Source organism: Pangasianodon hypophthalmus, chromosome 2 (assembly GCF_027358585.1).
Source record: "Pangasianodon hypophthalmus isolate fPanHyp1 chromosome 2, fPanHyp1.pri, whole genome shotgun sequence".
Lineage (NCBI taxonomy): Eukaryota > Metazoa > Chordata > Actinopteri > Siluriformes > Pangasiidae > Pangasianodon > Pangasianodon hypophthalmus.
This window is the reverse complement of record NC_069711.1, coordinates 6,816,633-6,832,836: the sequence shown is the minus strand read 5'-3', so window position 1 is coordinate 6,832,836 and position 16,204 is coordinate 6,816,633. Positions and strand designations below refer to the sequence as shown.

The following is a 16,204-nucleotide window of genomic DNA, read 5'->3' as shown; positions in this document are numbered from 1 at the left end:
TGTTATTATTATTATTAGTAATAGTAATAGTAGTAGTAGTAGTTTGATTATCACAATTGTAGACAAACTAGTTATGTTTTATAAGACAAATATATTTATGTGAAGTCTTAAAACATAAGAACTTTATGTTTAACTTTAAGCTAATTTACTAATTTAACAACATTTCCACTGAGAATGTCCAGTTACAGATTTAGTCTGTTTATGACATGGAGCCTAATTGTTCTCTGTTCAAATGCAATTCCCACTGGAGCCAAATACTACAAGCCAAATACTACAAACCCTCTATGTGAAATGGAAGAAAGTCTAAACAATACATGTGGATTCAGCCTAGTCAGGATAAGGAAGTGGTTTGCTATGAGAAGGTAAAGGCAATTAGTTATTATTATAGTATGTACATACAGTGGCTAGAGAGAAAGGCAGAAATAATGTCTCCATTGAAATTGAATGGTAGAATCTCTCTAAGGCAGTATGCAGGAGATGCGTCTCCTGGAACCTGAGCTGTAACCTTTTAATACCCATGAGCAGGCTTAGAAGATACTGTTTTCAGTGACCAGGATAAACAGTGGAGCCAGGATGGTATTGTTTCATCCACTTATGATAGGCAGCTGGGACAGTTATCACACAAATGTGATAAGAAGTTGAGGTGAAAAAAGTGCAGAGTGATCACAGGAGTGTCATCTGGAGGGAGGCCACGGATCACTCTGCACTGTGTGTGTGTGTGTGCAGGTCTCACCTCTGGAGAGATGACAAACACAGCAGAATATAACAAGATGTTCTGTAAATGCTATGTTCGAAACTTGTGTTTGTATGTTCCGATAAAATTTACAGTATTTTTACCGTGAAATACGTGTTAAAACGACACTAAACATCACCAGGAAATACACTGACATAAATACAAATGTTCAGTTTTAATCCTTTGATGAACTTCATTCTGGCTCTGGCTCATTCTGGAACTGACCAAGAACAGCATATTAGCCCAGCCTACCCCCTACACCAGCCTACAGCTCGTAATGCAAAAATGGAGTGTGGTTGATCAATTTGAGGCAATGCCAATGTCATACTTAATGCTTTTGATTTACTCCTAGGATTAACTCCTACTCCAGGCTAAGAGCTGCTCTAAGAACACATTTTTACTCCTAGCTTTTAACTAAAAAGGCTAAAGTAGACTTCAGTCAGGTGTTCAGTTGTTAAATACACTTAAATCTTCTATTCGAAGACTAATTCTTGGCTAATTCCTGGCTTTCCAGGACTGACTTGTAGTCTACTCAAATGAAGCAATGCGATTTGCGGCCTATTCTTAGATTAGAATTTAAAATAGGCCTGAGAATAAGAGCAGTGTAAAAAAATTCTTTAGCCTTTAAGAGTTCTTCGTATTGCTGAGTATTTAGGAGTGCTTCAGAGGTGTCTCAAACTGAGTAGCAAAAGCTGGCAGCCCTGCGATATAAAAGACGTGCACACAGCCCATCTTCCGCGCTTGGAAAATTGTCCTGCAATTGATATGATAATGTAGTTCTCATAAAGACACACCAGGTCGATCATGAAGTTATCCTTTTTTAACTCAGATTTAATTACTAATCAATTACAATGCAATTCTGGTTGATTGAGGCATAACCATTTCCGATGCTCCGCATCTGGCTGGCTCTGTTCACTTGATCTCTAGAGTAAAACAGCATGATGCAATGTGGATGGGGAATATAAAGTAATGCTCCTACTAACCACACTATGACTGGCTGTAGCGGTTATACTGACAGGAGCACTGTATCCCAGGAATGGCTCTGCTGGAGTGGACAATCACAGAACAATGAACAATTTCACCCAATGACACACCTCCACCCATGGCAATACCATTATTGATATAAACTTGATTATGGTATTTAATACAGCCTATTTTTATGCATGGAAATAATAGAATATTTCATTTGGCTGTGACTTCTTTTGATTTTTTAAATGAACGGATATTTTCTCACACTATTTTGCATTTTTCTTTAACTAAGGTTTTTTTTTTGTTTAGTCTTAAGTACACTTTTTAAGAACAACTGACTGCAGCTTTATACATACTTCCCCCGGTGCTGTATTCATCAGGAACAAGGCTAAAAGTAGCTCCTAACTAGCCAATTTAGGAGAAACACTTTAAAAAGTCACAATAACCAAATCCTAAACAATCCTAAATGGCTGTTGTTGATGATTTAACAACACAGTTTCACAGTTAATGGATTCGAAATGTTTTATGAGCTTTTAAGAAGGTGTCATCTCGATTGTGTGGGTTATTAAATTATTGAGGGATGCTATTAGTCATTTTACCTACTAGAAGACATAATGCAGCACTATAGCAGATCTAGGTTATGACTCTCCACTACTCAGTCATGCAAGTAAATGCAGTTACACAGCACAGTTGCCGCTCGTGGTCCACGTTCATCAGTGACGTCTTCATCAGTGTTGCCAGAGATCAGTTTAGATCAAGATCAAGTTTACTCAACTCTCTGCTGTTCAGCCACATGAGAATTGCAGTTATGCAGTGGAGATGAGCTTCAAATATTATCCACGAGTCATGGACAATAAATGCTCTCTCACCTCCTATTAACCGTTCAGTAATTGCTCTGGATGATGGCATTTCTCATAACTGTGTATTGGCTGATGTAGAGGTCTGCACGGTAAACTTATATAAATGGAAACCCTTTGCACAATATCATATTACAATAAAATGTAATACAATAAATCCATGCATACATACTTTGTATTGTAATATGATAGTTTATTTATTTGTTTATTTTAATACATTTTATTGAAATATGATATTGTGCAAAGGGTAATACAATAAATAAATACATACATACATACATGCGTGTTTACATATATACATTTTTAATTGAAGTGTTTCTGATATTAAATAAATGCTCAAAAAACTGTTTTTATTTAGGAATTCAGTGACAATCTGTATGAATTACAGCTCCATGCACAAATAACCAGTCTCACACCACTTAATTTCAAATTACACAGACTTACAATGGTCACATAGACTATTTGAATATGAAAATCATTCATTTCTTTATGTATATTAATTTCTCAATGAGCATATTCTGCAATATTGTACGTTACAAATAACTATATGATGCCTCCAATTACTTCAGACCTCTTCCTGATTGAAATAGGATGGGCTGGTAATAATTGTGGTTAGCCTGTTAGTTAATAATTGGTAGTGGGTAGCCTATTAACACTTAAATTCAGCTGTGAAGCAATTGTGCAGATTCACAGTTCTATAAATAAACTAGAATAAAAGATGCACTGTCTACTGTGCAACTGGTTTTCTTTTTTTGAACTGTTAGAAGACTATGCCAATAGAAAAAGAAGGAGAGAATGAGTTTTAGGGGACCATAAATCTTTGCTTGCCCCTGATGATGACTAGCTATGTGTTGAATTGAGCCCAATTTTTAGAAAGACCAACCTTGTGAAACGAGACATACCTGTCCACATATAGTCTTAATGACCCTTAGATTCTTGGCAACCAGTTCCTTCCAGAGGGAATTAGCTGACAGGTCGGTGATATCCCAGCCATCCTTAAGCTCAATCATGCCCGCTCTCTTGGATAATTAAACTGTTGCACTATTGCATCAGGTGTCTTTAATGGTGGTGGAACAGGCCAGGATCAAAAGCGCAATTTGCAGCGAAACACTGCATCATTGCTATGGGTGTCTCAAATGCTGACCCTTAGTAGATGCTACAATGACTGTGGAGCACACTGATGGGCTACTTGCTAAAAGGCAGACGGCATGGTTTGGATGCAACAGATATGAGACTTTGAAGCTTTACCGTCCAGAAAGGGTCAGCCACATTGTAAGGGCGTGTGCTGAACTGCATATAGCAGAATGGTCTTAAGCTTCGACCTAGAGCCTATGTTCACATTCTTACCCACCAAACAGCACTATTCAAATGCTGTAAGACTACAGGGGTTAGATGCACCGACTGTAGATAATCAAAGTCTAATATAGAGGGGGCAGTCGTGGCCTAATGTTTAGAGAGTCGGACTTGTAACCCGAAGGTCATGGGTCCGGCAGGGATTATAGGTGGGGGAGTGAATGACCAGCGCTCTCCTCCACCCTCAATACAACAACTCAGGTGAGACCCTTGAGCAAGGCACCGAACCCCCAACTGCTCCCCAGGCACCGCAGCAATGCTAGTTTTGTAATATTCATTTATTTTATTATTTTTTTTCCATTGCTGTGAGTAATCAGCCACAGTTGGAGGTACTTGGGTCACGTGGCAGACTGGAGATGATGCTGGGGCTGGTTAAGATCTATTACTTTCACTAAAAAGATAACAGTTGGCTGCTGGTTAATGAATTATCATAAGCAGGAACTGTGTGTGTTTTGCATATTTGACTCCAAAACCTTAATGTAATTGGAAAAATCATTTACCAGTTTTTTTTTTTTAAACTTGCTAAGAGCAAGTTCATAATTACTAAGGCCATTCTGATATCATTGGGTGAGGACAAAATTGCAGGCTTTTCCCCACCAGTTGCAGTTACACTTTGTGAGTCACCTCTTTGCCATGGTTTTCTAGTCAGAACACTTTTTTAAAGCTTCACCAACAGTGGAACTCATGGCACTAACATTTATTAAAGTACATTTATTTAGGATGCCACTACTTAGGCCAACAGACAATAACTTTTTCCTCGCCTCTATGTCTGACATAAAAACCTCAACCTTGCACTTCAATTTTATTTTGCTACTTTCTGCTCCGCATTGTTGCCACTATCTTCCACTCAGCAATGAATTGGACACACTATATTTATGTATTCATGAAGTATTCAAATCATTGGTCAGGAAATGAGCAAGAATGAAACAAATAGATAAAGAAACTTAGTATGGGATAGCTTTCTCATTAGATTTTTTCAAATGTTTAAGCCTTGTGGTCCTTGATGGGCTGCATAAGGTGTGGCAGATAACCAAATAATCACTGATCTTTTACATCAAACATTTTAACCATTAGCATGATTTCACCTTTATGTACAAGAAGACTATATAAATGAATTTCCCTGTTTCTACTGTAGCTTTTCCCCAAACAGTTCACTGCAGCAAAAGTAAACCAGCATGTGGCACAGGAGCTCTCAGGAGTGCATTTGTTTAATTCTTGCTAATTTTCTGACCGATGATCTGCTGTTAAGACCATTAAAAGCTTAATATTTGCCACGTTGAGCTTGGCCCATTTTCATTGCTCAGGAGTGTAGATAGTTGTGGGTGGTAACCGGATGGATTTCGAAGCTCATTCAAGTACATATATTTTTGAGATGAGTGTGATTTTCAAAGAGGAAACGGCATGCAGGTGTGTGTACACACAGTTTTATAAATCTGGTTAATTTTTGTGTGTACAGCATTTCCTGGTTTTTGTCTGCACACATAGTTTTTTACTCTGGAATACATCCAAGGTTTCATAAATAAGGCTCCAAGAACCTGGATTTTGCTATCTTCATCTCTTCAACAATGTGACACCAACTGACCTGAATACAAGGCCATGCTTTCTACAAAAATACCCTCCTTGAACTGACTAAAACTCTACACAAAGCCACAGAATGCTCAGTGTCCTTGTCCACAGTCTTCTCCACTGCTCTGACTTGGTATTAGGGGTGGAAAAAGTACTTAGAAATTACATTTAAGTGCAAGTATAGATAATGTGTTAAAATCTTACTCAAGTAAAAGCAGAAGTATGAAGCCAAAAAATGTATTTAAGTGAAAGTAAAAAACATTGTTACTTTTAAATATAGCCAAGTATTAAAAAGAAACTGTTTTACCTGATAAAATGAAGTCAATATCATGTTTTCATTTGAAAAGTAACTTTTATTACTTATCTAAAACTGTTAGAAGATGATTTTTGTTTTAAAGCAACTATACCATTTTGCCTAAAAACGTCATTCAGTCTCTGTAAGTTTGCTGGTCATATCCATGACTAACACCATGTAGTTATATAATCAATTCATCAGAAGTAAAATATCGTATAAATAATCAATATTTATTATTAGCTAGAATTTGACACGCTGTCTAGCCAATTAATGTTAGCTACCTGAAGAAAACATGCTAACTTACATTAATATAGCCAAGTGATGTTAGCAAATTAGTAAAGGCCATGTAAAGGCTCAATGTGCTTTTTCAAATTAGATGGAGTTCATGCCTTCTAGGAAGGCAAAGGAGACGCCTCTTTTTATACGAGCTTTTTATTTTTCGTTTATTCCAAAATAGTTAAACATGAGGGCCAGGGACGCTCATCCTCAAGTTAAACACTGCAATCCGGTGACTTATCCATCTTCAAATGCACATGGATAGCTCTAGTGCTAATGCATTGTGTAGCATGAGAAGGTCACAGCAGATGACAAATTGTCACGATTCTTAATTGTTTTTCTGCATTGATTAACTTGATGCTAAACTGGAATGAAAGGATGCTAAGCTGAGACCATTTGATTGATGTATAGTATACAGTCAGTGACTGGATGAGAGAAGAAAAGACCTTTGAGATTCGAGTACATTGATAGTCTAAATAAAAATGTAAAGAGTATGTAATTGTTTTTTAAGGATACAAGTATTCAATTTCAATAATACCATTGTACTCTATTATAGTATAAATATATCAAAGTAATACTAATTATATTAATTAATTGTTTTCCTGCCTGTTAAGCACCATCTTGCAATCACAAGTGGACAGCTGAGAGAAATAGCTCTTCTCACCTGGTATTTTCAAACGGGTCTTCACTGACCACTTGTGATTGCTTTTCATGACTACGAGGGTTGCCAGTTCTGCCAAAAGCAAACCACTTGATGTGGCATTTTGTGCAGCTTTTTCTAAGCTAAATACTCATCATGTGCGTTCAACAGCCACAAACATGAAAAAGTAGCTCTTAACTGAAAGAGAGCGAGGAAAAAGTGGAAGTAATACCCGAACTGCAAACATAAAACTGCAAACATAAACTTAGTCACACTCTAGCGCAGAGATCAGAGTTCAAGTTTTTTTTTTTTTTTTTTCATTTAAAAAAAAAAACAGTTCCTCACAAACATGCGGCTCCAATGAACATCCATTTTTTTACTGTCCTTGACACGTTCATTTATTCTCCAGTTAATTAGCTTTGTATGAATCTTTCAAATTATTGCAGAAACACGTCTTATTAAGCCGTAGAGAACATTTTACAATTCATATAGTGTAAAACAGGGGTGTCCAATCTTATCCACAGCAGGCCAGTGTGGGTGCAGGTTTTCATTCCAAACAAGCAGGACCTCCACCTGATTCTACCTGTTTAATCACTTGACCTCGGCCTTCAGTAGACTCAGGTGTGGCTTCTGCTTGGCTAGAATGAGAACCTGCACCCACACCAGTCCTTTGTGATTAAGATTGGACACCCCTGGTCTAAAGGAAGGTAGCCTACAGAGTTCTTTTTAAAACTGGTTCAAATATGGCATAGTCCTAATAGTGTCTCTGTATTGTAGCTATACATTTTGCATTTCTAAAACATCCAACAGACAAGGGGTTCAAGTTTTTGTCTGGAGCTTTATTGGTTACGTCTTTTCTATGCAACTTATAGGTTCTATAGTTATACTGTCCAATTGTATAATGATGTTTTTAACAGTGCCACGCCCTTACCAAACTCGGTACAGTATTTTTCATTTGATCAAACAATTATTGCTAAATGTATTGTAAGCAACAACATATAGTATATTCTAATCATGCCATTTCTTTAAATAGCTCTTTTTGTAATGTTCTAAAATGGTCTTATATTATTGTACATATTGTCAAAATTAAAATAAAATAAAGTAACTGAATAAGTAGACCAATTCATTGAAACAAAAACATTTATACAGTAATGAGCAGAGCATGTTGAAAATGGTAAGAAGCAGTGCACAGAGACTTCACATGTTTGACAAGTATTAATATCCTGAACAACCATATTTAATATGATGTGTGGAAAATTCCCAAGTCACAGACAAAAAAAAAATCAACCAACAGCTTCCCTGTTAGGAGATTTCCCTGTGAAATCTGTCTTTTGATGTCCATGACGCATCGGGAATTAGTGTTCATGATACAAACGAAATGTGGCCACATCCGTCCCAAACACCTTCGCAAATGGCCTGAGTGATTGGATCACAAGTCACATTTGATCCCATTTTGCTGTCCACTTGAGATCAAATCACCCAAGACAGATGGTATTGCCAAGTCAGAGCAGGGTCTTACATCCTGTGAATTAGCAGATCATCATCCCCATTCTTGCTGACACGAGCACTAGGGGGGGACACTCTGACCTGTGTTTTATTGATATCTACAGGATCAGTCCTACCAAGTAGCAGGTGAGGTTCAGTTCATCATCTCAGATCTTCATTACAGGAGTTCCCCAAGGGTTAGTTCTTGGTCCGCCCTTGTTCTCCGGATATACTAACTAACTTAGCTCAGTGATCAGTTCTCATGGCTTCTCCTAGCACTGCTGTGATGATCACACACTTCACGTCACTTTTCTTCTATCTACCTCCCAAGTCTGTCAGGGGATATCGGATCACCTTTTGGGCATTTCTTCTTGGATAAAGACCTACACTATATGGCCAAATGTTTGTGGACACCTGACCATCACACACATATGTGATTTTTGAACATCCCATTCCATATCTAGCCCCCCTTTTCTGTTATGATACCCTCCACTATTCTGTGAAGGCTTTCCACTAGATTTTGGCTGTGGGGATTTGTGCTCATTCAGCCACAAGAGCATTATTGAGGTCAGGCATTATTGATGTTGGGTGAGGAGGCCTAGGGCTCAGTCAGCGTTCCAGTTTATCCCAGTGGTGTTCAGTGGGGTTGAGGTCAGGGCAATGTACAGGCCACTGGAGTTCTTCCAATTCAACCTTGGGAAACCATGTCTTTATGGAGCTCACAGTGCACAGGGGCACTGTTATGCTGGAATATTGTTTGGAACCCTTAATTCCAGTGAAGGGAAATTGTAATGTTAGAGCATACAAAGACATCCTATACAATTGTGTGCTTCAAACTTTTTGGTAATAGTTTGGGGAAGACCAACATGTGGGTGTGATGGTCAGGTGTCCACATATTTTTGACCATGTAGTATGTTCTGAAACTCAACTTTGACAAACAGAATTGGCTATCTACTTTCCTGTACTGGATCTCAAAATCACCTCCCGCACAGTCCATCTGTTGGCTAGGAATCTTTCTGTGATTTTAGATGAAGCACTCAAGTTCTCCAATCACATCAACCACCAACCTGCAGATTTTTTTTTTTTTTTTAACTTCACAACAGCAAAGTGTTTCCTGCCTACAGAATACATTCACATTCTCATACAAGTGCTCATTATTCTCACTTGACTACTGAAAAACTTGCTTTATCCCTTCATATGCTAAATCTGCTCTCCACAGCATTGAAAATTCTGCTGCTCATCTGTTTCCTAACCTCCTAAAGTTCTCTCCTGTGACTGTCATACTGAGGTCAATTCACTGGCTTCCTGTTGTGACAGAAATTAAATTCAAACTTCTTGTCCTTATAATCCAGTCATGAAAGGGCTCTGCACCACATTATCTATGCACCCAGCTTCCTAAGTACACACTTGCCTGCCAACTCTACAGCTGTCTACAGCTTCAGGGCACCTGGCATTCCCCTCTCTGAGATATGAACATTCATTGTCCTGAATTCAGTGTCCACCATTGACACATCTTACCACTAATGCAGCAAGGCCACTAGCATTGTGGATGACCCCTCCCACCCTCTCATGTACTCCCATATGGCAGAAGGTACCGGACCATCCGTCCCACCACCGCCAGATTCCGAAACAGCTTCTACCCTGAGGCAGTCAGAATACTCAACACACTGCTGCCTCCAAACACCTACCCGAACTAGTCAAACCCTTCCCAACACCCACCATCGTACATCCATCACTACACACCTGCACTTTATAATGCTGCTGTGGGACACTTTTACTTGTTATGAGACACATTTTTATTTGCTGATACTTTTTACTTGATCTTGCTGCTACACCTCTCTTCAAAGTCAACAGTTTACAGACAGTTGTTTGCACTGGTTCTTCCTATCCAATCCTCTTCTGTTGTCCTGTTTAGTTAGCGTGCACCGTCCTGTGTATTAAGTGCCCTATGTTGTGCTGCACCATGGTTCTGAATGAACAGCATTCTATTCCAATGTATACGAGTTTTATATAGAGGAAAACAATAAAATCTCACTTGACATGACTTGGCAGGCATTTCAGTGGTGAGATACAGTAACTTCATTCCAGACATTCTCCTGTTTTCATTCAGTTTACAGAGATAAAGACCTACATACCTCTTTAGGCAATATCTTGGAGAATAAATTATCATTTTTCTCTGCACTTCCATTTGCATCTTTGCACTATGTATTGGTATTCTAAACTCCTTTATATTCATCGTTTATGCACACATCTTTGCATTTGTCCATTTTGATACTGGCTAGACCACTGGAGCACCTGTACAAACCAGCATGAGTATGAAGTTATGAAGTATTACAGCTTCTCTATGAATCTGTTTGCGTGTTTTGTTCATCTTTGTACAAGAGCATCTGCCAGATACACATATACTGAGTTTGTTTTTTGTTTTTTTAATGTCTTTTAAGATTAAGATTGAGCATTAAGATTAACAGATTGTTTAGTGAGCCTGAGCTTGGCTTACTATCTGTGTGGAGTTTAATGTTTTATGTATCCGTGGTTTTCCTCGGGGGTTCTCTGGTTTCCTCCCACCCGGTAGGTGGATTGGCTACACTGTGAGCTTGTTTCCATGCACTTGTTTTGATGCTGTACAACAGTTTCATTTCACACAGATTTGTTCAGACCTTATTCCACTCAAATCTATGCTTATTAATATGCAAATTTTAATGTCTAAGGGCCACTGCCTGTGACTTTGTGAGCACAATTAGCTACCCTAAGTTACATTACCTATCAACTCCCTATTTAAAATGCCAGATTATTTGGAAATATGACTGTTGACATGCTGAAAAGAGAACTTTTGATGTTTTTGGCAATTTTCACAGGTGTGCCTTCTGATAAAGTATAGAGTACAGCTAGTGTTAAACTCAATGTTATTTTTTCCATCCAATACAAATCAAAAGAAAGTCTGAAGAAAACCTCTTTCTGTTAATAGAAAGGTTACTGCACCCTTAATACAGAATAACAAATGCATAAAGTGAAGGCTTATCCTTCTTATAATGCTGTTGTGGAGCTGGTGTGTTTTCTTTCTGCTTCAGGATCAGACTCAGACACGTAAAGCTGAACATGTCTCGCAGATACCATTATTTATATCCAGAGGTGTTCCATGCAATTATCCACATGTTGCAGGCAGGGATGTGGTGAGCTGTGTATATAATTGAATTTGAATTATATATACATCACATTAAGTAATATTCTCTTGTCCTGTTATGGGATTCTAGCTTAATCACTCAAAAAAATGCAGCTTATTGTTTTACCGAGAAACCAAGAAGCGTAAACTCCTCTGTTTGTAAAGCACTGTGACTTTTACAAAGCGTGGACTGACGTTACAGCCTGCTGGTATTTCTAAGTTAAGTTGGTATTTTATATACATTAAAGATACTTAGACTTTAGACCATTTGAATAGTCAATGCTCGGTATGTGATGCAAATGTTGGATGCAGGGAAGTCGTGTGAGTGCTGAAGATATTTTGAAAGAATAAACAAAAAGCAAACAAAAGAAGAAGAAGGCATCAGCATCAAACCACCCAGTTACCAAATTCCAGGAAGAAAAAAGGAGCCTCAAACCATGAGCAGGCCCAGTCTTTGTAGTCTTCCCTGAAATACAAACAAATCAGTCTTCATGGGCGGGACGTGACACAGGCTGGTAGGTAGGCAGGCTGCAATGCTAAGAGGGAGAGAGAGAGAGAGAGAGGATAGACAAACAATGGAAAACCTACAGAGGAAAAGCACAAGAGAGAGCATCAGCCATGACATTCTAGTGGCCTTTAATATGACAAATATTTCATTTGTATGGCTGTAAAAACAGCAGCCAGCACATCAATCGCTGCTTCTTGTTCCATAAATGTTAGTCTCCTTAATGTCTCCTCTTAAAAAAAAGTCACCACATCCACGATTATACATTTTTCTTCATTAAACAACACGATTTTTAAAATCCATTTATTCCTCGTCTTAGATTATGTGCCACATCCTCCATACAAGTCCCTGTGTGTGTGAGCTGTTACTGTAGAAACAGCATGTCCGTGAGGTTATACAAAAATAATGCAGACCTTTTGACCAATCAGATTCAAGAATTGAATCTTCTACTTCTTCTATCTAAATACATTTGTATCGATAAGCTGCACCAGAGGATGTGCTACAGAAGCGCTGGTTCCTCTTTAGGAACCTAGAGCTGGTGAAGTACAAGATTTTTTTTTGTTTGTATGTTTGTTTTCATGTGTTGATCAGTGGGGTGGCGTGGTGGCACAGCAGGTAGCGTTCTCAGCTTGATCGTGAGCTCGTGAGGTTAATGTCTGTGTGGAGGAAACAGGTCTGGAGTCTATCTAGCACTGCACATAGCCATGGCTGCCTCTCACTGCGCACAGCAAGCAGCATGCACCATGTCTCAGATAATTGGTCCAAACTGGTATGACACTAATTGTTAGCATTTAGCTCCCCTGTGGTATTTTTTTGTATCACTAAAGGTAATGGGGGAAAAAGTGGGGAAAACAATTGTCCCTTGTGATTGAAGCTGGTATAACTTCTAGCACACCTCAGAAGTAAAATTGCTAATGAACATTTTTTATTGGCTATTTTTTTTAATAAGACTACTACTTCCACCACCTGAATGTGCAGAAAGTAATCCTGATGAAACAGCAAGTGAATCCACAAGTGAATTTGACAGTCAGGTAGTCACACGATTGTGTAGTATAGCGCAATAACTATCATTACACTACACACCACTGTGAGGAAGAGTATGGAATATACAGCATAGACTGATGTAGTTTGTATGCAAACATTCAAATAATTAATAATTTCTATAATTTAAATAGCTTTTTAAACACTGAGTTCCTTTTTGGGGCTGCAGCCTAAACATCCTGTATATATTCGACTATATTTGGTTGTTACTGTATATATTGTTGTTAAATAATGAAGTTATGTTCCATCTATATCTTGTATATGTATAATTAGAAGACACTGACTTTTTCACCGATTGAATGTCCTATAATGCTATGATGACATTCTGTACTTTGTTGATTATCTTTCATATTTAAAAAAAAAAAAATCAGGTATTAAAAAAATGGCCTGCTTTGGTAGTCTTACTATCCCTTTGACTGGAGGCCAAAGAAACGCAGGACACTGGTTATCTTTTTCCATCATTAATTTTCACCCTCCAAGCCCCACAACCCTCCATGGCCTGATTAATTTTCACCCTAGCATGTAGCCCAAATGCTAATTAAGCAACTCTGGGGAGGCACAAGATTCATGAGCAGCGCTGACTCCTGCCATTTCGATTCAGCGGAGAGCAGAAATGTCACGACATCCTCTAGTTATGTTCATGCAAAGTTTCCAAGCTGTAAAATTACTTCTTTCTTTTTTTTTATGATTCATGTCAAGTGACATTTTTTGTACTTCTTCTTTTTTTTTTTTTTTTCCTCAACAGCCTTGACGTTCAGCTGGATTTTTAATGAGTATCCATCATTCGTGAAGCAGGATTCACGAAGGTTCGTGTCTCAGGAGACAGGAAACTTGTACATTGCCAAGGTGGAGCCGTCCGATGTGGGCAACTACACATGTGTCGTCACCAATACTGTCACAAAAACGCACGTTCATGGCCCGCCCACTCCTCTCATACTGCGCACTGATGGTGAGTCACTAATAAATTGTGTCATGTCAGAATAAGCTCCATTACTACTTGAATTAATATTGTTATAATTAAATCGTAGTGTATATGTGAAAGGACAGCTCAGATTGGTTGAGGTCAAATTCCAAGTTTTATTGTTCATTGTTCTATCTTGTTGACTGATAAACCATATTCTCAAATAAATTAGAAAAAAGAAAGTGTCCAATACTTTTTTTTCAGTGAAGACAAATGATATCCAAATGTTAATTAGCGGCTTCCTTGCAAATTTTAAGAGGCTGACCAGCAGTTTTGTTGCCTGTAGGCTGGCATTATCAAATGAGCGTCAAACAGAAAGGTCATTTGTCCCACACTTATCTAATTGTGGGCTGTGTGAACCAAGATTTACAAGTGAGTTTAAAAAAATTGCTCGAAAATATCAGACTCACACTTTTCTGGTGTAATGTCATAAACTCTAAATGAACATAATCAGATAGAACTGTATGTAGAGGTATTTGTCCTCTCTTGGTTCTTCGTTCATGTATGGATTTATTACAGGATATGAAATAATGATTAAATTGTTTAAAATGTGATCAAGTAAGGAACAATGGAAATTCATTCTATAGCTAATATTACTGTAAAAGCATTTCTAATTTTAACTACATGTCTTGTATTTGTTGGTGTAGTTCATTAGAAAACCTTGAAGCATCATATAACTGGGTGATCTGCTTCTACTGAAATATTGAAATCGTATTTTACATGTTAACCCTCGCAGTTCTTTCAGTTAACATGGCAAGACGGAAATCAGTAGATCTCCACAGCTTGACCAGTGTGTGCCTGCATTGACAGGAGCATGCTGTGTTACACACTGGCGATAAGGATCTCTTTAAACTCCCTCTCTCACAGAACAGCAGCTATCAGAGATAACATAAGACTTATACAATCGCTACACGTGACTCCTGTTCACAGAATATCTAAATATAGTGACCCCTCAAAGATTCTAAAGAAGTATGGATGACAAACATCAAAAGCACAACCCAAAAAAGGATATGTTTTTATCAACATGCCACACAGCAGAATTTGCATAAGCAATAAAACCATCAAAGGCACATTTCAATATGATCACATGAAATGATGTTTCATTCAGTGAGCGTTTCTTTCTTCAGGTATTATGGGAGAATATGAACCAAAGATTGAAGTGCAATTTCCAGAGGTGGTCCAGGTGGCTCAAGGTGCAACTGTGAAACTTGAGTGCTTTGCTTTGGGCAAGTAAGTGTGCTGTAGGTTTACTTTCAATAGAAAATGAAAGCAGGATATATGCATCCTATGCATACATGCATCACAAATAGGAATCATTCACATTATATGTGATGTAAAGTAGTACAATTTTTTTTGCTTAAAAAAACCATCAATACATTAAGCGCAAAACAAATAATAATATCAAAAATATAAGAAGCACAATTCATTTAATAAGATCACCATATTTATATGTGATTAAGAATTTCATCCACCTAATGGCTCATTTTGTGTTCGTTTTTTCTCATCCTCAACCAAGTCCTGTCCCTTCCATAATATGGAGGCGTGTAGACGGTGTCCCCTTCTCCCGTAAAGTGGACATGAGGAAGGCCAGCGGCATCCTGGAGATCCCGTACTTTGAGCAAGATGACGCCGGTACCTACGAGTGTGTCGCTGAGAACTCCAAAGGGAGGAACTCAGTCCAGGGCAAGCTCTCTTTCTATGGTGGGTTCTCACAAAGTCACAAGAATAATACTGACCCATGACAAGCCATATTCATGACACATTCATTCAATTCAGTATAATTCAGTTTTATTTGTAGAGCACTTTTAACAATGGACATTGTCACAAAGCAGCTTTATAGAAATACATAGATTCGGGATATAAATTTTAAATTTATACATTTATCACTATTGAGCAAGCCAGAGGCAACGAAGATGATATGAGGAAGAAATCTTGAGAGGAACCAGACTCAGAAGGGTCATCTTCATCTGTGTGAAACCGGATAGTGCAATTATTCATAATTCCCTCCTATTACTGTGTACTACATGGTCAAAAAAGTACAATTGTGCAACCAGGAAATTCATTATAGTTTTCACATGAAGTCTATTTTGTTGAAGTATCATTCTGAGGTAAAAGTATGATGTAATGATGGTGTATGCACTACTAGCTAGATTATAAGGGGGTGGATTTTCAACAGCGCATGAAAATGATTAAAGCTCCCCAGCCATGAAGTCACTAATATTTTTATCCAGATTAAAAAGGATGAAGAGACGACCTTGTACTTCATTTCATCTGTGTGTTTTTGTGTTTTAGTGTGTGTGTGTGTGTGATGTGTGTGATTCTACCAGATGGCACCGTGACTGACAGGTTAAGTATACTTTTCT

At 38.1% G+C, this 16,204-nt stretch overlaps 1 protein-coding gene across 1 annotated transcript in view; it reads left to right on the top strand.

Annotated features, from left to right (window-relative positions):
- The window catches only part of cntn4 (contactin 4), a 158,116-nt gene that overhangs the window by 74,816 nt on the left and 67,096 nt on the right, over nt 1-16,204 (top strand). The window contains exons 6-8 of the mRNA XM_026918278.3: nt 13,626-13,829; nt 14,969-15,071; nt 15,358-15,542. Of these exons, the coding sequence (XP_026774079.1) occupies nt 13,626-13,829; nt 14,969-15,071; nt 15,358-15,542 (492 nt within the window). The remainder of the gene's footprint in view (nt 1-13,625; nt 13,830-14,968; nt 15,072-15,357; nt 15,543-16,204) is intronic.